The sequence below is a fragment of the Gopherus evgoodei genome, chromosome 1 (assembly GCF_007399415.2).
Source record: "Gopherus evgoodei ecotype Sinaloan lineage chromosome 1, rGopEvg1_v1.p, whole genome shotgun sequence".
In the NCBI taxonomy this organism is placed as follows: Eukaryota; Metazoa; Chordata; order Testudines; family Testudinidae; genus Gopherus; species Gopherus evgoodei.
This window is the reverse complement of record NC_044322.1, coordinates 244,480,058-244,502,975: the sequence shown is the minus strand read 5'-3', so window position 1 is coordinate 244,502,975 and position 22,918 is coordinate 244,480,058. Positions and strand designations below refer to the sequence as shown.

The following is a 22,918-nucleotide window of genomic DNA, read 5'->3' as shown; positions in this document are numbered from 1 at the left end:
CGAAAGGACGCTGACTCACATCCCAAAGAAATCTCAAGAGTGGTGAGGAAATAAGACAGGGATTCATGTGGAAGTGCGTCTTATTTTCCTAAATCTATGTATCTTTTGTGCTGTCTAAAGAAAAAAGTCATTGTGTTAGAAATCTTTCTGTGATCCCTGTGTCTATTTGCACTTATCCCTGAAGAGGTAAACTGCCTGCAAGGTTGGAGCTCTGGGAAAGGTGTGCTTAAGCTACTCAGGGAGCTGGCATTAGTCTCAAGACCTAAGCAGTTGGCTGCAAAGTCCCAGCTCTCAGAAATGAGTGCTAAATGCAGGATCTGTACTCTGAGCGTCTACCTAGAGACCCAAAGCCAGAGGCATTGCCTGGATTCTGCTTGGACTCAGCAAGCCAGAAGTACACAGGTCCAGTGCTGGCATCCAAAAACAGCAAGCTGTGAGTGTCCAGCAGGGGAACATTGACCATGGTTATGACACCATCACAACAGGATAAATAAGTATTACCTGCATCTTGGGAAACTGAGGCACAGACACTTGCCTAAGATCACAAAGTAAGGTTGTGACGGAACTGGATGTAGAAATCAAGGATGAAATCCTGGCCCTATTGAACTCCATGGCAAAAAGTTCCACTGACTTCAATGGAGGCAGGATTTTACCTCAGCTGTTTTTATTCACAGTACTATCCTCAGATCATTAGCCTCTGACATTTCCTATGTTATTATAATATTGAGAGTTTCAGTTCTTTTATACCATTCACACACTTTTTCCTGTCTACTGCCTTCTATATGATATTTTTAAGAAGGGAACTGAGGACTAGCTATTGTGTAAGTATATTATCTGAGTCCAAGTTGTTCCATAGTTTTCAGTCACCATATAGTAGAAGATCTGTTCAAGTTTACACTAGTGGGCTGTCTCATGATGTGCCCTGCAAAAGTCTGAGCTTTGAATGCTTCCTCTGTTCAGCTTCCATTTTGCTCATCTATGCGTTCTTCCATTGCCATTGGTGACCTCTTTAAGGTCTTTCCTTCAGAAGATAGATTAAGTTGTTTCTTTAAATGAGGAGAATTAACACACTTGGGATGTAGTGACACTCCACGTAAATACTCGCTGGCATGTCCCATGGTAGTACCATCTGGAATCCAAAGGTGTGATTCAGTAAAAACACGTCTGCTGCTTGTCAGCATTAGAGGCATAGTCTCTATTGTTCTTGGTCACTGCAAAACCTCCCCCCACCAACCACTCTTGAAAGTATGCTCACATGCCTGAGCTGTGATTCTTTTGGATCTCAATGTACACTGGATCAGTACATGGATGAGGTAATGCTTATGCTCAGGGGGTTGGGCAACCTTTCAGAGTAGTGTGCCGAGTCTTCATTTATTCACTCTAATTTAAGGGTTTCACTTGCCAGTAATACATTTTAATGTTTTTAGAAGGTCTTTTTCTATAAGTCTACAATATATAACTAAGCTATTGTTGTATGTGAAAGTAAATAAGTAAAAGTAAAGTAGAATGTTTAAGAAGCTTATTTAAAATTAAATTAAAATGCAGAGGTCCCCGCCCGGTGACCGAACCCAGGCAGTGTGAGTGCCACTGAAAATCAGCTCGAGTGCCACCTTCAGCACCCGTTGCCATAGGTTGCCTACCCCTGGCTTAGGTTATTTAGGAGGTGGCATTCTTACTTCTGAGCCTATATTTAACCAATATTCTAACAGAGGTCTAGTGGATAGTGGCCCTGCTGAATGAGGCCATTTTTTCAATGAGATATAAATGAGGAGCTGAATAACGTGTGTGTAGAGAGGCAGAGGGATACCCCCACAGCCCCGCTGAGGATGGACCTCCCCTAACACCAACATGGGCAGAGTCATTGGGTCCTGCGCCCGCCCCTCAGAGGTCAGCGGCACAGACCCGGAAGTATAAAGCTCACCGGCAGAGCTCAGTTGGGAACCAGCGGCCGGAGAGGCCAGACGTCTTCGACCAAGCTCCCTCTGGGGAGACAGCAGAAGGCCGCGGCCAGCCTGAGGTCCGCACCGGGCTGGCCGAGCCTACCCCTCGCACGTTACCCAGAGGAGGACTGGCCGAGCCTAACCCCCCCGCTCGTTACCCCGAGGAGGATGGCCAAGACTACCCCTCTCCAGCTACCCAAGGAGGAGCCGAGCTTGCCTCTTGCCAGCTACCCAAGGAGGAGCCTAGGCCTACCATCCACTCCTTACCCAGAGGAACCGATGCTGTTCAAGACAGCCGGTGACACTACACGACTCAGGTACCCTATGAGGGGAGTGTGGAAGAGCCCGGGGGCAGCCAACCCCAGTCCTGACTGCAACACTGCCTGAACCTATGTCAATGTGTTGTGGCCAGTATCCCACGGACAGCAGAGAGTTCTGCTGCTGCTAGGCCCTGGGCTGGGACGCAGTGGGAGTGGGGAGGGCCTACGGCTCCTCTGCCACCCACTCCGTTGGGTGGCAGAACTCCCACCTCTCTCTGGCCTGGAGAGGCTAGGATCTACCTATTGTGGCACTACTGACTCAGCCCCTGCCTAAGGACCTGAGTCTCTGACTATTTGCTTGCTGTTCCACCCTGACCTAGGGCTAGGGCTGCTATTGAATGCTGACATCAGTCCCCGCTTAAAGGCCTGAGTCTCTGACTATTTGCTTGCTGTTCCACCCTGACCTAGGGCCTGAGCCGCCATTTGACTATTGACTCAGCCCCCACTCCAAGGGCCTGAACCCCTAACTGAGTGTGCATTATTCCCCACACCGCAGAGCCATCGGCTGGCGACTAGAGTGAGACATTGGGATACCCCAACAGCCCCCGCTGAGGGACAACCGTGGCCAAGCCGCACACACAGTGTGGTCATTAAAGATCCACAACATTTCTTCTAGGACTACAAGACGGGCGATAGCCATGGTATCCTAGACAAATTCCAACTTGGAAAAACTACATTCTCTCTACCTGAACTGCTCCTGTGATTCCATTGGAGACCGTGTCCTTACTTCCTATTCAACGATGTTATGCAATGCTGCTGTCAGTTGTTAAACAGCTTCCACTTTTCCCAACAGCAGCAGCTGCATTTCAAAGGTAGAAGCCCCGTGGGGTAAGGCCTGTCTTTTTGTTAGGTGTTTGTACAGTGCCTAACACAATGGAATCCTAGTCCATCACTAGGGCCTATTCGTGCTATGGTAATACAAATAAATAAACAAACAAACATAATAATAAAATAATAATAATAATTAATAATACTTGCACCATAATAAAGCATTTTAGGATTTTTTGTGATGAAAGGGGTTATATCCGGGCATGATGCAATAACAAGAAACTTTGTTCAGAAGCTGTTATGGAAACAGAATACTTGGCAAAGGTAACCTTAACAGGGAACTAGGTTGATAATGAAGAATATGTTTATGGCCAAATCTATAATCCAGTTTTGTGGTTTGTCAATTAGAGGAAGCAATAGAACAGATACTATAGAGATGAACACAGTATAGATATAGATAGGTGTGCAAAAGAAACTGTACCTGTATGTGACAATGTCATACATCCTACATGCTCCTTCACCACCACAACTCAGAGTTCCCCATTTCAAACATGTTGAGTCTATCAAAGCTCCAAAATAAATGGGAGATGGAATTCCAGCTAGAAGGGAGAGAAAGGTGTGACTGGGAGGATAATTAAGACGTTTTTCAATTTTTTTGTAAGCAGCACACTTTTCTGCTGATTAAAGGAATATAGGATCATCACTGTTCCTTCCCCTTCCTACATCCGCCCCCTTCTCCATAGTTCAAACAAGCTTCTCTTTCCTTAGCCTGCTTCTCTTATTCCCATCTAAGTAGTTTCTTCCTTGATGCCTGTTTAGCACTTTATACACACTGCAGTTTAAGAACATACATAGTGTAGTTGCCATTCAGAGTCAACATTTGCCCACACTCATCAAACAGAAATATTTAAGATACGTTGGGCGAGATGTTCTCTTCCAGCTGAACTATACTCAGTGAACATTTGGCAGGAGGAAAATGGCACAAGGTGGCTTTAAGATGGAGGCTGGTCAAGTCCCTGGCATAAATTAGCCCAGACTGAAAGTTGCTCTAATTTGCACCCAGATGCCTCTGGCTCTAAAGCAAAGCTCACGTTTGCCTGGCCATGCCTCCTGTACCAGCAGTTCAGAGACCTTTTTTTCAGATAAGTGGAGATGCATATTGTGAATACAACCTCTGCATTTGTCCTTGTTTGCACTCACAGCATGGTTTAAAACATTTCTTACCAAATACTCTTGAAGCAAGTGTATGGATACCCACACCAAATGACTTTTCTTCAGGCTTTAGAGACCTAAGCGAGAATTGCATTGTATATTGAACAATATTGGCAATATAAATGTGAAACAAAGTTGCGATTGGTTTGTCAATCGAATTCTGTATCAATATAACTACCTTGGCCATTAATTACAGGGGTCTATTATCTTGATTAAGTGGCTCTCATGAAAGAGGAGGTCTTTTTGAGATCCTTGACCAAGACTTTTGAACAACCAGAGGAAAGGCTGCCCTCACATTACCATCCACTGTTTTGCAATGAGCCCATCACAAGATGGGACCAGACTTTGGGAGTTAAATCAGAGCTGTGTTTATATGCATGCTGAGCAGATGTAATCAGTAAATTCATAGTATTATGCACTTTGCTAAGGAGTCTCAGTAAACTGACTCAATGAGCTCCCATTAATCTGGGCAAAACCAAAATCACCTTCCAAAGTTGAAAAGGCTTATCCTGAAATAGAAGCCCTAACAATCAGCATAAGAAGACAGAGAACCTCCACCAACTCACAGGGACTCATGACCTCAGTATAAAATTTCTAGTAGGGTGCTTACAGTATGCGTGTTCTACTGTACCTTATTAAAACCATATAGCCAGGCATGGCTCCTAAGGAATAAATGAAGCTGCAGACTATGGATAATATTAAAAAGTACTGAAGCATCATGTCACAGTTTGCTTCTTTGTCACACTGACCCAGAACCGCAGAGACATTTCCAGATGAAAATCCAGAAGCTGCAACACAGGTGCAATTTTCAAATACCTGTCAAAAGATGGTTTTAATCATTTAGGCCCAGACTACAATACCCTTACACTGAGTAGTATCTTACACCATGTGAGGTGCCAATGAAGTCAATTCACAGAGCAAGAGAATAACGAACATGAGTAAAGCATCAAAATCTGTCCCTCTGTGTGATCTCGTAGTTATTTAAAATGTTTTTATTTGTTCTCAGACTTTCTAAACTTTTCTTTGGTCTGTTTTTTATTTTGTTGTATTGCAGTTTTCATTCTCAGTCATATTCCACCTAGCATACAAGAATTTATAACTAAATCCTTATGGAAAATTCTTACCGTATTAGGATGATAACCTCTCCACAGGGTTTTTGTTTGTATGTTAGCCATCCTGTTAGACATCATTATAGCCCTGCTTTAGAACTGTATTATTGTTGTGAGATTTCTAGTGCTTCCCAGTGTTTAAAAAGGTGGAGGGGAGAAGGGGGTGCCAGGGTCAAAGACCTGTCACCCCTCCCCCATTTAAAATTGCACTTGGTTGATGAGGGGGACACTTTAAGCACTATCTTACCAAAGCTGCTGCTTCCAGATTATGATAGATCCCCAACTTTTTTAGGCCATTTTAAACACTGGCACTTCCAGGTTTTAGACAAGTAGAAAATACCACAGGCATAACTTCTTGAATGCATTTTGGTATTTCCATTTCTGTCTGTTCCATAAAAGAGAAGAGGCTTGTTCAATCTTCTGTTTTCTGTAAACTTAATTGAACTTTTTCAAGCTTCAAATTTTCAGATTCAGTTTGAATTTGGGAAAAAGGGTCAGGCCAGTCACTATTGTATCCAAACCTCTTTGCCCATCTCTAATTATCACTCTATAAAGTCCTAGTCAAAATGTATATATCCACTGCACCATGCTATCTAGATTTCATAATTTGAGCTGTTATGCCTTACTGTATATTTTCTTGTTCCATCTGAAGCTCTACAACCAGCAAGACAAGGTGAAACATACGTTATTCCATTCTCTCCACAAACAGGATCCCACACTTTAATTGAGCAATCACAATCCCTGTTGCAGTCAGCAAGTAGGGTTATTTCCATGTATGAGACCTGTTCTATTCTGAAATATATTTAAAAGGTGAACAAACAATTCAAGAGTTAAAAAAACAACCATCATTACCACCACCTAAAACAACCCCCCAATAGAAGCTTCTTATCATTGACTACATAAACCTTCTCAGTAGGTCAGGAGCTTTTCCAGGACTTAGCCCTGCACTTCTTACATAAAACATTCATTGATCAGACCCTTAGGGTTTAGTATTTCTTCTGTGTAATTTTTTTCGTTCAAGACATTGTACAGTCCACAGAGATATACTATGACTGCTGTACAACATGACTTTCATAGCCTGCGGTGCTTATATCGTCTACTCGTGTGTGTGTGTGTGTGTGTGTGTGTGTGTGTGTGTGTGTGTGTGTGTGTGTGTGTGTAAGTATAGGTTTGTATACACACAGGCACACACCTACAGATTAGTGGCAACCTTCAAATCAAGAAACTGCAGATAAAACATTCCATGTTATCAACATGAAAATAATATTTAAATAACAAGCTCCTGTAGGTCCCTCTATGTTATTACTATTGCATATGTAAATGGTCAGCCAGACATATAACTGGCCACTTACATCAGCAAATATCTGACTTGAATGTACAATTGTATTAGTCACACGTGCAAGTGGGACATGCAATTGTATGTGCATTTTTGTTTATGTATTGTTGCATGGAAGCTTTAGAAAACTAGAGGCAAACAGGCTATTTTAAATGTTCAGAACACATGAACACAGTTCACAGCACTACAGCACTTTCACCTCCTCCACTACATCTTCCAAGGAGAGTACTCAGTGGACTTAACCCACTATGTTAACTAACTTCTCAACACTATGGTTTTAGATAAAGAATGGGAGGATGGGCAGAGGAGTGAGAGAGAAACTCACTGCCTTTGCCTTCTTGGACATTGATGGTTTGGATAAATTAGAACCTGAATCTGAAATGTTCCTGGTTTTGTTTTTGCAAAACCAAACTGTGGACTCCTTGGCCCGTTTCTAACTAAAAAAAATGTTTTATTACAAGGGGATGATGGATCAGTTCAGTATTGTGATTTAAAGAACATACCCTTCATAGGAGACCGTTAGACCAGCAACTGGAGAATTTTCACAAACCGTGAAATAAGCAGCAAAGTAGATTAGGTATTCAGTTAAAGAGATCCAAAAGGCTATGTTGGCAGCATGAATGGTACTTATCTTGAATTTCTTCATTAGAAAGCCTCCAAGAAAATATCCAATGCATATAACTGGTAAGTTGTAAACAGCTATAAAGACACAAGCAAATAAAGCCTTTCTTGTTGTGCAAATATTTATCATATAAAGCCCTCAGCAGAATCACCAGCTGATAGGCAAAAACAAGATATAATGGGAGTGTACCTATTAAAAAGATGGCCTGTGAAGCAGATTTCCCATACTGTTGTTCCAAATATTTTGGCATGAAGGTTATCATACCATTGAAAGCACTGAACTGCATCACAGTTATGCATATAAACAACATATAAACTGGGTTGTGAAACAGACTCCTGAGGAATGGGATGAAATCTGGAATGAAAGAATGTAACTCGTTATTTTGAAGCTTTACAAGATGACATTGCTTATTGTGGGTGAGGAAGGAGGGAAGCAGAGGTGACCCTAAATTGGATCCAGTTCAAACCTGGGTTTGGTCAGAGGCCACAGACCTATTGTAACTAATACTATCTGGAATGGTCCCCTGGAGGGTCTTTTGTTAGCCCAGGATGTCCCTCTCCTACCTCAACACACTCCAATCCCAATGCAAGGAACTGTCTGTAAAGCACAATTGAGTGCTTATCTTTTTTTTCCTCTCTCTTTTTTTTTTTTATGATGTATTTGTATAAGCCCTTCTGGTTGCTAATAAACCATTTGGGTAGCATTAACTCATTCCGGGTTTGGTTTCCTGCCCTCATCTTTTAAACAAAAACCTTCACCTGCTCTCTTCTTGTTTGAGTCTTCCCCTTCTCTCCATTTCCAATACAGGATCTTTTATTGTCCTCATTCCTTTCATGCAGGCATTCTTGGTTCCGTGCATTTTTCTTTCATGGTGGAATTCATATACATTTCATTTTTAATTATGACTTCTTTAAGCATGCCCCATATATATTAAATACACATGGATATTAATGCTTCTTCCCACTGCACCATGCTAACTAGATCTCATCATTCTTTCAGATTTTGCATTCCTGAAAGGCTCCACTACTAGTCTCATAATGGTTACCTACGATCTAACCACTGGCTTCTCCACCATACTTCTAAGGACTTGATCCTGAGTTCTCATTCAGTCAAACCTCCTAATGATACTAGTGGGACTGGGTTTCTTTGGGAGTTATGCTTGCGAATCAGAACCCAAACCATTAAAAAAAATCCTCCGTTTAATTTTTTGCACTAGCTAGTGTGCTGATCTACTGTCAAGAAACTTTGCAAAACAAACTCAAACTTTTAGAACACAATGACCACAATTTATCGAAAATGGGCACCGCTTTTCATTGAAATGTGTCCTTCAAGGGAGGGAGGACTAGTATCTTGGTAAATGAGGGCTAATATATCAGTCCCACAATATTGTTTAGTTTATAATAAAAAAATCAAATGGCTCTAATGACTGAAATGCTATCAGCAGGCTGCCTAGATTGTAGATGCCACATAGTCTAGGATCAAAACATTCTGAGGAAGGCAGGGCCGCGCAGAGGATTCTGGGGGCCTGGGGTCTTCGGCGGTAATTCGGCGGCAGGGGTGGGTCTTTCCATTCCAGGACCTGCCGCCGAAGTGCCCCGAAGACCCGCGGTGGGGGCCCCCTGCTGCCGAATTACCGCCGAAGAGGGACCCGCCACCGAAGTGCAGCCGGGTCTTCGGTGGTAATTCAGCAGCAGGGGGCCCCCGCCGCGGGTCTTTGGGACACTTCGGTGGAGGGTCCCGGAACGGAAGGGCCCCCCCGCTGCCGAATTACCACTGAAGACCCGGCTGCACTTAGGCAGTGGGTCCCACTTTGGTGGTAATTCTGCAGCGGGGGGTCCTTCCGCCCTGGAGCGGACAGACCCCTTGCCGGCAAAGACAGGGAGCGGAAGAAGCACCAGGGGTCCAGAACCCACGAGAGTTTTCTGGGGCCCCCGGAGCGAGTGAAGGACCCCGCTCCAGGGGCCCCAAAACACACTCTTGGGGACCTGGGGCAAATTGCCCCTCTTACCCCCCCTCTGGGCAGCCCTGGGGGAAGGGATGGGAGTGTTAAGTTGAACTACACAAAGTGGATTTTTCACTTGAAACCAAGACACTTTTTAATTAGGGATTTTTAGGGTCAGTGGAACTTCCACATAAATATAATAAAAAGTGCTGCTCCTATGAATGATAATAGAAAGAAAAGTGCTCTCAAATAACACTATAGGACTAGAAATTCTGAGCTACGGAATGGGCACCTTTCTTTGTCAAAAGATTACTTCATGGAAAGAAAACTGGCTGTTGATTTTTGGACTACATGAATAAAGAGAAATGACCTTGTATTTAAGAGTGAAGATTTAATATAGGTTTTCAAAAGTAACTAATGATTTTGGGTACATTGAATGTGAAGTGGCACCCATCTTGAGACACCTTCAAGGGATAAGATTTTCAGAGGGCATGTGCTCGGCCCTTTCTAAAAATTAGGGCCTGTTAAAATATCTCTGTTGGGACATCCACTACCACTGGCCGCTTCTGACAATCTTCTCCTATACTGAATTTAATTTATTTATGTTCCTAAAGGGCCAATATGAAGAGGTGGAAGACACACAGAAATTAAAAGAAAAAACCAGTTATAGCACATATAGAAAACCTGGAAATTTGCAAATATAAAGGTTGTTATCTCTATCTGTGCAAAAGGAAAAAAAATTGCTAAATCTTTCTGGATAAAATCCACCTGTTTTGAGAGGTCTTTGAACCACTTAAGTGCCTTGTAGGTCCTGTTTTGAGGATTTAATTGGGACTTAAGTGGCGCACAGGCCTTGTGCTGGTTCTCTGCCTGAGGAAGTGGGGAGGATTTCACCCTCTAAGACTTGCAACTTCCTATGATTTTTTCAGTTTCATTGTCTAAACTTTGTCAGTGTTCAGTAGTCTTACCCAGCTCTAGTTATAACTAGTGGTTGGCTGGAAGCAAAACTCCAGATCCAAATACCCCTGAAATTTAGGACAAGTGGGGAGGTGAACTGGATCTCAAATTCACAGTAGGCCTTTATCTCTATAAGGGCCAATCCAAAATCCCAGATCCAACACTCTTATACTTCGGAGAGTTTAAAATCACAGTGTGAATGGTACAGCTTGGTATCATCTTTAATTATAAAACACAGAGTCCAGTCATATAGAGAAAAGAAAGACTTACCTAGCATGGCACTGGTTTTAATGTGTTCTACCATATAATGACAATAGTACATTCAGGAGATAGTTAGCTTAACTTACCTTTAGTGATCTCACGCATTTTCAATCTGGCACCGCTCTCTTGTAGCAATGATGTATTTCTCATACTTAATAACTCAGTCTCATTTGCTAATCCCTCCTTCGGAAGGGATTTGGGCAGAAAACAAAAAGGTATTCCAGCGAGCAGACTTACTGATCCACAAATCAGAATGCCCAGCCACCATGCGCCAACCCAACGGGCATCAGTAAGTGTTATAGTCACCTCTTCTAAAAATAAATGGACACACATGTGATTAACTCTGAGTTAGCTTTCCCTATGGTCATTGGTTGTGCTGGTTAGTTCTCATATTTAAGATAAAATAAAACTGTTTGTTTGAAAGATTCAAATTATCTCTTTGAATGAGGCTTGTGGAGGTTACCAGTATCTCTCTCTTACGCAAAGAATTTATCTATCAAATCTGGGTGTTTTATATTGAATACATTTTTTTTCACTGTTAAACTATCTCAGATTACAAAATAATTAGCAAATTATATGTTTGACAGATTCTTTCACTCATGTTTGAATTCAGGTGATTTTGTTGAACTGAACAACATATGATATCCCATCAGAAAACTATTACTAGCAAACTGGCATAAAACCACAAGGGCAGTTGATGCTGAGATATACGCAAATCATCCTTGTTGATTAATACATACAAATTTTATTTATATATATTAGTTCATTACCTATATCTGTGAATCCCAGATCCACATACAGCTGTGCACAATATGATCCCAACATGAAACCAAGAAAAGGACCTATCACAGTTGCTACCTGTAGGCACCCTAAAATTGGGGAAAGGGGAAAAATACACAAAATTAGAAACCATCGAGAGTTACTTTGATGGAAAATAATTTTGCTTTTAGCCTAGTTCAATTGATTGGGCACACAGGAAGGGAGTGTTGTCTAGTGGTTAATGCAGTGGACTTTGAGTCAGAACTCCTGGGTTCTCTTCCCAGTTCTGTCGCTGACTTGCTTCTACTCTACTCCACGCTAAGGCCTCAGCTGTAGTATTGTGCCCAGTTCTGGGTGCCACATTTCAGGAAAGATGTGAACAAATTGGAGAAAGTCCAGAGAAGAGCAACAATAATGATGAAAGATCTAGAAAACCTGACATACAAGGAAAGATTGAAAAAACTCGGTTGGTTTACTCTGGAGAAGAAATGACTGAGGGGGAATATTTTTAAATACATAAAAGGTATGAGGAAAGTGAGAAATTCTTCTCATTAACCTCTAAGGAAAGGATGAGAAGTAATGGGTTTAAATTGCAGCAAGGAAGGTTTAGATTTGACATTAGGAAAAACTTCCTAACTGTCAGGGTAGTTAAGCACTGGAACAAATTTCCTAGGGAAGTTGTGGAGTTTCCGTCATTGGAGATTATTAAGAACACATTAGACAAACACCTGTCAGAAGAGGTCTAGTTATTGCTTAGTCCTGTCTGCTGTGCAGGGGACTGGACCTAGATGATTTATTGAGGTCCCGGACAGTCCTACTCTTCTATGATTCTATGGGCACCCTAGCATATTTTGTTCTCTGGTTGACTCTTAGTATCAGGTCTGCTTGCTTATAAATCTGAACTTCACTTGCTGTCCCTGTTCATCAATATTTTTTCATGGGCCTGAGTCTTTCCATTGATTTTAATGGGCTTTGGATGAAGCCCTCTGGTTTTTGTTTAGTCAAATATACCAACCAAGTAACTTTTTCACTAGAATATTTACAGAAAGTGAATGCTAAGGGGCACAAGGGTAAATCCCTGAACCCAGGCAGAGTTCCATTGATTTAAGTGGGGCTCCACCTATGTTCAGGGGTCTGCCCAGTTGATTCTCAATACAGGATCCCAGCCTACATGGATGCAAATACAATCGATGAACATTCAAATTCATTTAAACATTTGAACAAATAGTTGAATGACATTTTCTGGAGTGTGCACCCACCTCTAACTATAGGTAAATAAATAAATAAATGATGGTGCACTATTTACCTTGAAAAGCCAAAAAGGGTGGGTGGGGAGGATTTTATTTTTTTAAGCCAGCACACACAACATGACACAAGACTGAGCACTAGAAGATATATATACCTATGTAAAAAGGTGAATTTTCTGCTTTGGAAAAATCCTCCACATATGAAATGACTAATGGCATGATGGGAGTTTCACCAATGCCCCGTAGTATGTTTCCTACCAACACAAACACCCACATCAAGGACCCAGACTTTTGTTCGCACTCTGTGAATAAAACAAGAAACCTGTATTAGTGGTGTCATAAACAGATAAGAAAAATTAATAGCACAGAAGTACTTTATATCTCTTTGACTGTAAAGGGTTAACAAGTTCAGTAAGCCTGGCTGTCACCTGACCAGAGGACCAATCAGAGGACAGAATACTTTAAATCTTGAGGGAGGGAAGTTTTTGTGCTGTGCTGTTGGTTTTGGTTGTTGTTCACTCTGGGGGGTTCAGAGGGATCAGATGTGCAACCAGGTTTCTCTCCAATCTCTCCAATACAGGCTCTTATAAGTTCAGACTTGTGAGTACTAGGTAGATAAAGTGAGTTAGGCTTATGGTTGTTTTCTTTATTTGCAAATGTGTATTTGGTTGGAAGAAGTTCAAATGTGTATTTGGCTGAAAGGAGTTCAAATTGGTATTTTGCTGAAAAGATTTTAATTTGTACTTGTATACTTAGGCTGGGAGGGTGTTCCCAGTGTCTATAGCTGAAAGACCTTGTACCTATTCCATTTTTTTTTTAATTTACAAAGATAATTTTTACTGTTTTTTCTTTCTTTAATTAAAAGCTTTTCTTGTTTAAGAACCTGATTGTTTTTTTATTCTGATGAGACCCCAGGGGACTGGGTCTGGATTCACCAGGGAATTGGTGGGGAGAAAGGAGGGAAGGGGGAGAGAGAGGCTGATTTCTCTCTGTGCCAGGATTACTTTCTCTCTCAGGAAGAGTCTGGAAGGGGGAAAGAGAAGGAGGGAGGAAGGTGAATTGTCCTCTCTGTTTAAAGATTCAAGGAGTTTTGAATCACAGTGATCTTCCAGGGTAACCCAGGGAGGGGAAGCCTAGGAGAGGCAACAGTAGGGGAAAGGGTTTTCTTTCCTTGTGTTAAGATCCAGAGGGTCTGGGTCTTGGGGGTCCCCGGGCAAGGTTTTTGGGGGACCAGAGTGTACCAGGCACTGGAATTCCTGGTTGGTGGCAGCACTACAAGTTCTAAGCTGGTAATTGAGCTTAGAGGAATTCATGTTGGTACCCCATCTTTTGGACGCTAAGGTTCAGAGTGGGGAATTATACCATGACAAGTGGTTTTAATGTCACCTGGAAATGAAATATTTTCTACAAAGACAAATGAATATGAAAAGCCATCTAACCACTTAGGGTTTGGTAGCGCCTTATAGGCCCAGCCCACAGAATGGGGCAATGAGGAGTCGTACACAGTAACCCAGTCAGAGAACTGGGAAAGAGTTTGCCTCAGAGGCATTATGCCTGCTGCTACGTCACTTTATGGAGTGCAGCTTACCCCCTTAAAACAGTCAGTCAGCATTTTGGCAACTGCCTAGGCCAGTTCTTTGCCTCCTGTCCACCCTACTGGGCCACTGTCACTTTGAGGTCAGTAGCAGACAATGGTGCCTGCATTCTTGTGAGCACAAGATTCTGCAATTCTGTCTGACTTTTAGGTGAAGGTCCTTGCACCATGTTTTCCTCCTCCAAAATTGCTGTTTACTTGCATAAAGGCCTGGCAGAATTTGACTTCTAGGTAATTCATGGAATAGATGTGTATCCTTAAAATGATAGACAAACACTTTTGTGAACCAAAAGTGAGAGATGATTGAAAAACAGCATTTCTGTCCCAAGGAACATAATGATATTTCATCATTTGTTTCCATCCTAAATGAGTACAAAATATCAAAACTTTTCTTAAAATAAAAAAAGTTGTAGAAAATTTCAGTGTGGAAATGGTGCATTATATTTTGACATTTTTGATCAAAAAGAAACATTTTGACAGTTCCAAAACAAAACAAAACTGGTTCTGGTTTCCTCTTTCCTGATTCTTTCCTATGGGTACTGCTATCTGGCTACACAACATCTCCCATGGTCTCTCCCTGTGGCTTGCTATGCTCACTGTTTTGGGTTGAACTCCCTGAAATGAAGCATTTTTTTCAATATTCCTGATTGAAAATTTGCTGAAGATTATCTTTTCCTGCAGAAAATTGATTTTAAAAAAATCTCATTTTCCAATATGAAAGTTTCACTTGAAATTTTTCTACCAGCACTCCTGAAAGCTTTTTTTTCATTTCGAGACCTGACTTAAGGTTCCCCAAACTTATGCCACCATTAGGGCTACCATGAGACTACAGGGCTGAGCTAGCCCAAACTTCAACAACCTTGTCAGGAGATTCAGTTTACAGTTGTATAAAACCAATATTTTGTGTTATCACTTAAACTGAAAACTCAGGCTGAAAGTTCATACAGAGCTATGTAAATATAACAATGTTCATAGTGAAACCAAAATAATTTGCCCAAAGCAAAGGACTGGGAATCAGGACTTCTGGGTTTTATTCCTTACTTGCATACTGAGTTGCTGTATAACCTAGGCAGACTGTTTAACTTCTCTGCGTATCATATTCTACCTTCATAAAATGAGGCAAACAATTCTCTAAATCCTCAGATGAAAGGTGATATGTAACACAAAGTGTGGTTGTTATATACCATGTAGAGGGGTGAAAACATTATTTAAGTAGCAGGCAATATTTTAATTTTTCTTTAAGTTCCAGAACAGTGTTGCACAGCCATGAAGAGCTTGAAGGTCATGTTCTTCATTAAACTGAGCCATAAAGAACCACCTAATTATGACACCCTGTCTTCATATTGAAAAGTTTGCAAAATAATATTACATCACCATGATACAACCTTATCATAGACTGATGGAACACAATGGCCAAAATATAACAACTTAGTGGCAGGATGCTATATCATGAGTATTTCATCTGCAGTGCCATTTGATAACAATATCATTAATTGACATTAATACGGCACTGGCAAGGTACTTGCCCATTTCAAGCAATAAAATAAGCTACAGACCCTAGTTTATACCATCTAGTTTCTCCCCCATCACACATTCCATCTACTGAAAGGGAGTAGATCCTATTTCTCCTCTCTGCTCCTACTCCTCCTTTTCTCCGCTGCTTGATACAACAAGGTGGGATTCTTATATCTCTTACCCATTTTCCCAGCACTCGCAATGCTGCCTTGTGCGTGCGAGGTAGCCTGGAGAGTGTTTCCAAAATCTGTGTTCTGTTAGCTTTTCCCACACTCCGGCAATGAAAGGAGGCCCACCCATTCCTGTGAACACTGTAAGACCTGCAAGTAGAGTCATGAATGTCTCTAGGGCCACAGACTATTACACTGCCCTAAAGAAAAAGACTAAGGTGAGGAAACTGCCTGAGCTCTGCAGCTTTTATACCTAACCTTGAGGCCTTGAAAAAGCATTAATGAAACACATCCAATCTATTCAAATCATACAAAAGTAATTAAGCAAAAAAGGAGCACTAGATATAGAAAGAGACTCACCTGCTGATTGTTTCTCCATATGTGTGGAGGACTGGCTTTGATTTATGAGACACATGGACATGCTTGATGAAGAATTCTCTAATGGTGAAAGGGCAGTTTCATACTGATACCTGTTTGAGCCAAAGTAAAATTAAGAGAGAATATATCAGATCCAGCTCATAAAGCTGTTCTCTTGTATTGAAGCTGTATAGAAAAGGAATGAGCAAACATAATAAGAACCAAAACTGCATCAAAAGTTCATTGAATGTTCCATTCATTAACCAAAAGTCATCTCTGGAATAAAGAAACTGTCATACTGGATCAGATGTGTGGTCTATCCAGTCCAGTATTCAGTTTCTGACAGAATCCAGTATCAGATGTTTCAGATGAAAATGAAAGACCCCCCATAATAGAAACCTATATATTCTATATGTGCTTCAGCCAGAGAGCTGGGACTTGGAAAATCCATGCAGCAAAGAGTTGAATCAATCAAGGTCAGAGGAGATGAAGCCATGAAAAAGGATTTTGTAGAGGGGGATACAAGTCAGTGATGTACATGTGTGATATTACTTGAGGTCATTGTAGGTGTCATTACAAACATAGGAGATACAGGAGAAAGAGACTTCAGGGCCAAGGAAATATAATAAGGTATCCTAATAATACTACTATGTTATCCTAATACAATAGTAATAAAGGGCAATGCAACTTGGAGCTGCATATGCTGAGACATTACAGAGCAGGGAGGTAATCATCCATGGTGACAGGTGCCCATTCAGATCAGTAGACGAAACAAAATGGAAGAACATAGGTTGCCCCATAGGCGCTGACTCCATGGGTGCTCCAGCGCTCAGCACCCACCTGCCACAGCTGTTTGGTGGTGCCACTGATCAGCTGTTTGGTGGCTGGGGGAGGGCGGAAAGCAGCGAACGGACTTTGGGGGAGGGGTTGACGGGGTCTCCAAACTGATGATGGTTTTCATGATCAGGATCCCCATCAGGGGATCGAAGACATATGGGATGGGAGCAGAGCCTGAGAGTGCGAGAGGAAGAGGCGGAGTGAGGGTGGATCCTCAGGAGAGGGGCAGAGTGGGGGTGCGAAGAGGCAGGGCAGGGCCTCGGGAGGGAGCAGGGTGGGGGAGGGGCCTTGGGCCAGAGCAGGGGTGGAGCAACCCCGAGAAAAAATAAAAGTCAGCACCTATGGGTTGCCCAGTAGAGATGTGAATCTCCCAACCATTAATCTGTGTTTAGGAGGTAGTTGTTAACTTCTGAAGCTCTTGCAAAAAAAAAAAAAAGAAGAAAAGAAAAGAAAAAAAAGGACCAGATTCTGATACCCTGATTCATGCTGAGCGTACTTTACTCTACAAGTGGTCCTACTGAATAAAGTATTACTCAAGGGGAGTAAGGATACCACAATCTGGTCCACCATTAGCTAAATACTCACCGTTCCATGAGAAAGTGAGGTAGTGATATCAAAAGACAGGCAAAAGACATAACTGTGCACCCCAAAGCAATTAGTCTTGGTCTATGAAGTTTTGCACCAAAGTAACTCACAAATGCTATCACCAACAAGTTTCCTGCAGAAAGAAGAGCATGGTTCATTTTCACGTTTACATGCCAAGTTACCCTATCTGGGTGTTACTGTACTAGCAAGGGGATTGGCTAGATGATTAAATAAGATTTTTCCATCTATGACGTCTGTATTTTTTGCGTAAAGGGTTAGGCCAACTAGGAAATATTCTGATAATAGAATGTTAAATAAAGTAGAAATCATGACTAAAGAGGAGAATATCAACTGAGGCTGTCAGAAGAGGAAAACAATCACCTGCATACTAAATTACGGCCGTCAGTGCAGTTTCAGAGAAATGTAAATTACAAGTTAATGGAGAAAACAGATGAATACAGAAATCCACATGAATTAGAGCTGGGTGAAATTTATTCAGCAAATAAAAATTTGCCAAAAAATGCCTTTTTGAGGGCACTGGCAGTATTTTAAAATTTGGGTCTAATTGAGTTATTAATTTCAGCTGAAAAACAATTGAAAACAAACATTTTGAAATGTCAAAAGACTATCCTGGGTGGATTTGTATGTCCCTCACAGGTCCCTCCCTCCAAGGGCTCCATTCTGAGCTGCCTTATGGGACTGCTTGCAGAGTGGGCAGGTAGGGGAGAGAAGTGGAAGGATCCTTGGCTCCATCCGCCACCACTGCATCGGCCAGCATCAATGAGCCGGCATTCCAGGGGAAATAATCTGTGCCAGTTATGGGGCTAATGCAGATTCCTTCCTCCCGAAGCAAGGGGTAGTCAGGACCTACACTGTAAAGCACTCCCTTTTAGAGTCAAAGTCCAGTTCCTGGTCTGCTCCTGTAGCAGCTCAGCTACCTAGTGCCCTTTGCTCGAGGCTTGTGCCAAAGCCACACATGAGCCCTATGTTTGGCCTTAATCGATCTCACTGGGCTCAGTAATAGCAAAGCTGATAACTTTTCGTACAATATCACAGTTCTGATCCTTTTCTTTTCTTTTTTTAAGACTCTTTTTGGATCTCATTTTGTCCCCACACACCTAGAATCCCAGCTTTTAAAAGATCATATTGAATCCAGGTGCTGCAGAACACAAGCTGCCCTGAGTAATGGATGGCCCATAGCTACACTACCCAAGAAACAGACCAGGGAGGAAATTGTGACACTCAGAGGGATTCCTCCTTGCTTTGGGGCAAAATAATCTGCTGTAAATCTATACCTGTTGTGGTGGCAGGAGTGGCTCTAGCTTTTTTGCCACCCCAAGCATGGCAGTCAGGAAGCCTTTGGCGGTGTGCCTGCGGGAGATCCCCAGTCCCGTGGATTCGGCGTATCTGCTGCCAAATTGCCGCTGAATCTGGGACCGACTGACCTCCCGCAGGCAAGTCACCGAAGGCTGCCTGACTGCCGCCCTCGCAGGGACCGGCAGGGCTCCCCCTGCGGCTTGCCGCACCCCAGGCACACACTTGGAGTGCTAGTGCCTGAAGCCACTGCTGTGTGGAGGCAGAGGTCTGTCTGTCCCCTCTCCCTGCTCTCTCACTCCCCACTTACTGTTATGGGAGATGGAGTATTGGCCCCAATGGGGGCTATGCTCCCCTAACCCTATGATCTATGAGGCAGGTAGCCAGAAACAGGAGTCAGGAGGGTGTCACAATTCCAGGGGACAATCCTGCTCTTAAGCATTAAAGTGTATATAGTTGTTTTCTGAAAAGTGACCAGAAAAATAGCACCTTCTTTCTCAATGGATCTGCTCCCTGTCTGTTCAGAGTCAAATCTCCAAACTTTAGTTACAAAAGTATGGTTTTACAGCTTTTTACTCCTTTGAGATCTGCCCACCTGTAAAACGAGGATAAAAATACTTATCCGTGTAAAGAATTTTGAGATCTGCTGATGAACAGTGCCGTACAAATGTTAAATAGTATCTTTGGTGTTAAACTGGACGTTCTATTGGCAAACTATAACAGTCAGGGGCTCTTTGGCAGCTCTTAAGCAGATCCAGGAGCTAGTCGAATCAGAGTTTGCATCTGCATTCCCTTTGTCACATAAATAGTCCCATTGATTTCAATGGGCCTAAATACACGAGTCACAGTTTATAGAATCTGCTCACAGACACATCTACAGGTCACACAACGGCTGCAAAACCAGACAAACTTATGAAAAAAGGGAAGAGCTGAAACAGCCCCTCACCCAAGCTGTGGAAAAATACTGTTTTGTCAAAGAATATTAAAATAAATGATTACCAATTTCAAAGCTTCCATTAATAATGCCCACCAGAGAGGCTGGAATATTAAATCTTCTCTCTATCTGTGTGAGCATGCTATTCATGTAAGCCCCAGACATAGTTTTAGCTAGATATGCAAGTGATGATGCCAGCAGAAATACCTGGGAGAGGAAGAGAAGAATACATGCACAAATTAACAAAAGTATGGCTATTTAGTCATACTTCATAGCTACTTTTCCCAACAACGTTGTGTTTCCAGTGAAAGCTAATACTTAGTACTGGAGTTCTGAACTAAATACAAATTCAACTCCATACCCTTTATCTGCTGTACTTGTGCATAGTGTTTGACTTCAGCGGGACTACATGCGTGAATAAGGAGAGCAGGATTTTTATCTTCCATCTGTTCACATATATCAGTGTTATCATTGCTGTTCATCCTTCTGAACCTTCGGATTCCCGTTCTTCGCCAGACACTACTTAACATGGAGTTCTATAGCCAAGGATGTGTTTGAGGTTCATTTTTTGAAAATATAGGTGCTCAGCAATTTCCCCATTGAGCAGATGTCTGTTGCAAGAGCGCCATCTGTGGGACTGAATAACATATGCACCAAAGGAAAAAGAACCCCAACCAAGTTAGTGACCAGAAAGGCCTTTGGCTTTACTTGTGTGGGACATCAGTTACTCGCAGGAGCGGTCCCATTGGCTTTGAGAGGACTACTTGTGTGAGCATCTACTCTCCCATGTGAGCAGGGTTCACAATCTGGCCCAACATTAGTAAATTTAAAATATTAATGGTAAATAATGAGATGTCCTTTTTTCAAGTATTGTTTAGTACTTGACAAGAGATGATTTAAATACAAATGCACTCATTTGCTGAGTGATGCCTTTACATCTGGGGGTATTATTTAGTAAACATGAAATAAAAATGATAATATTTTTCAGTAACTTAACAATCATTTTTAAGCATAGGAAACGCTAGTAACAAACAGCGACTGTGAAATATTAATACAAAATGAAGCCTCTAAGCTTCTTTTTTTAAAAAAAACTGGCACAATTCAGTATATTCAAAACAAAATATTAGCTCATGGCAAGTATTTTTGACTCCATATCTGACATGTCACCTTTAGTGGTTTCCAGAAATGGGGTGTCTATAGCAGAATCCTTTAGCGGTTTCCAGAAATGGGGTGTCTATAGCAGAGGAAGAGAAATCCCCTCAGTCTCTCCTTCAGTTTGGAGGGGAGTTTTAACAAGGAGCCTTCAAGGTGCGCCCTCCAGGGCATCACAGAGCTTAAGGTGATGGACATTAAACAACATTTTAAAATAAACTATGTTTGAACTTTATGGTTAACTGTGAGCTTTAAAAATAATCAGTGCTTGTTACCTTTGTACCTACAATTCCATTGGTTTATAACTTTTAACCTAGAGGCAAGCAGCTATAACAACTGTTGTATAAGTAAATAAAATAATTAAAAGATCACCTTAAGCTTGGAAATATAGCAGAATTTCTCAGTTGCAGCTGGTTTCTTAGTTTCTTTCATGTTGCTTTTTTAAGGTGGCTCTGGATGTTTGCTTGTGAAGATTTCTAATGAGGCTACTATCATATAAAAGAAAGTAAAGAAACCATAGTAAAGGAATATTTTCAAAAATACAACAGAATCCTTCTGAGATTCAATAATATCACTAAACTGGAGTAGTTTCCATTCAAAATAGTGAGCACAATTAAATACATAAATAAGAAATTAGGCCATTATGGAAATGAATTATAAACTTTTCTAATTTAGAAATTTTGAGACATGAAACTCAAAACTCGAAGGTGCTGGCCACCTCTTATGAGATAATAACCACCAATGGTGATTAAAGGCACACAGGTGCCCTAGCAGGATCAGGCCCTTGGCTGATGGTCTCTGCGGCTCACTTGTGAAATGATCATGTGCATATTAGAGAAGGAAGATTGGCTACCAGCATAAAGCCATAATCTGTGTCCACACATTCTGATATCCTGTCTCCAATAATAGCCAGTACAAGAGGCTTCGGAAGAAGGAGCAAAAACCTATTATGGACAATTATATACTAACCTGCTCATACAGGATGTTCCTTCCCAACAACCGTCAATGAGTGGTTAAGGTATACCTTGAAGCACAAAGGTTTCTATCCATCATGATTTTTTTTATCCTATCTAATGTAGCTATGCATGTTCTTTTAGCCATATCAATGTCATCTAGTCTTATTCTGAATGCTGTTATGGCCCCAATCCAACTTCCACTTAAGTCAATGGAAGCTTTTCTATTCAGTTTAATGGAAGCTAGATTGGGACCTAATCTCTTGGTTTCAAGTTGTATGAGGGGAAAAAAACAAAAAACTCTGGATTGGCCTAAAATATTGAACTGAACTGAACCAGAAACAGTTTTCCCATACACATTTTGGCAATTATTACACACTACTTGATTTGTTTGCTCAAAGATTCTCCTACCTTTACTTATTCTTCCTGGTATTTTAGTAGATCTAGTAGCTCTGCTAAACCAGCAGCTTCTTCAAATCTCATGCATTCTGGGACTTCTCCAAGATATGAGAGGAGAAAGGGCAAAACATTCTGGCGCACCACTGACCTGGAAAACCCCCTGAGTGTTTGAGATTTAACTACAGCAGGAAGCCAGAGTGAAGCAGAGAAAATGCCTGAATTGAAGGAATTTACCTTTAATGACTGTTGTCAAAGATCGCCTTCCTCTGCAGCACGAGTCACGGGTCACTTGTAGGTTTATACTAGTGTAAATGGTGGATTCTCTGTAACTTGAAGTCTTGAAATCATGAACTTCAGTAACTCAGCCAGAGGTTAGGGGTCTATTACAGGAGTGGGTGGGTGCAGTTCCGTGGTCTGAAATGTGCAGGAGGCCAGACTAGACAATCACAATGATCCCTTCTGGCCTTAAAGGGCTCCATTAACTCAAGTTATATAATACAGTTACCTGCTGGCTGTAAGGGAGGGAATGTGAACAATTTAAGAGTGAGTTAGAGCTCAGCCAGGCCCTAATTTATGTAAGGCCAGCAGCAGGGGGCGGGATAGAACCTGCATCCTCTGCAGCTCAGTGCATGAGC

At 41.8% G+C, this 22,918-nt stretch overlaps 1 protein-coding gene across 3 annotated transcripts; it reads right to left on the bottom strand.

Annotated features, from left to right (window-relative positions):
• Window positions 1–960: 960 nt before the first annotated feature.
• Window positions 961–22,634, bottom strand: LOC115639210 (solute carrier organic anion transporter family member 1A2-like). Of its 3 annotated transcripts, XM_030541690.1 has the most exons (15): window positions 22,518–22,634; window positions 21,304–21,419; window positions 19,845–19,986; window positions 17,532–17,664; window positions 16,113–16,222; window positions 12,629–12,775; window positions 11,238–11,336; window positions 10,554–10,778; window positions 7,497–7,661; window positions 7,189–7,384; window positions 5,976–6,141; window positions 4,872–5,056; window positions 4,253–4,317; window positions 3,510–3,627; window positions 961–1,129 (listed from the first exon to the last, which is right to left on the bottom strand). In XM_030541690.1, the coding sequence occupies exons 2-15, from the start codon at window positions 21,361–21,363 to the stop codon at window positions 1,063–1,065; spliced, it is 1,878 nt and encodes a 625-aa protein (XP_030397550.1). In that variant the 5' UTR covers window positions 21,364–21,419; window positions 22,518–22,634; the 3' UTR covers window positions 961–1,062. The 3 variants fall into 3 exon arrangements, with proteins under 3 accessions (XP_030397550.1, XP_030397559.1, XP_030397568.1); XM_030541699.1 differs by lacking the exons at window positions 21,304–21,419; window positions 22,518–22,634 and adding an exon at window positions 20,141–20,198; XM_030541708.1 differs by lacking the exons at window positions 961–1,129; window positions 3,510–3,627 and having other exon boundaries at window positions 4,990–5,056.
• Window positions 22,635–22,918: the final 284 nt, after the last annotated feature.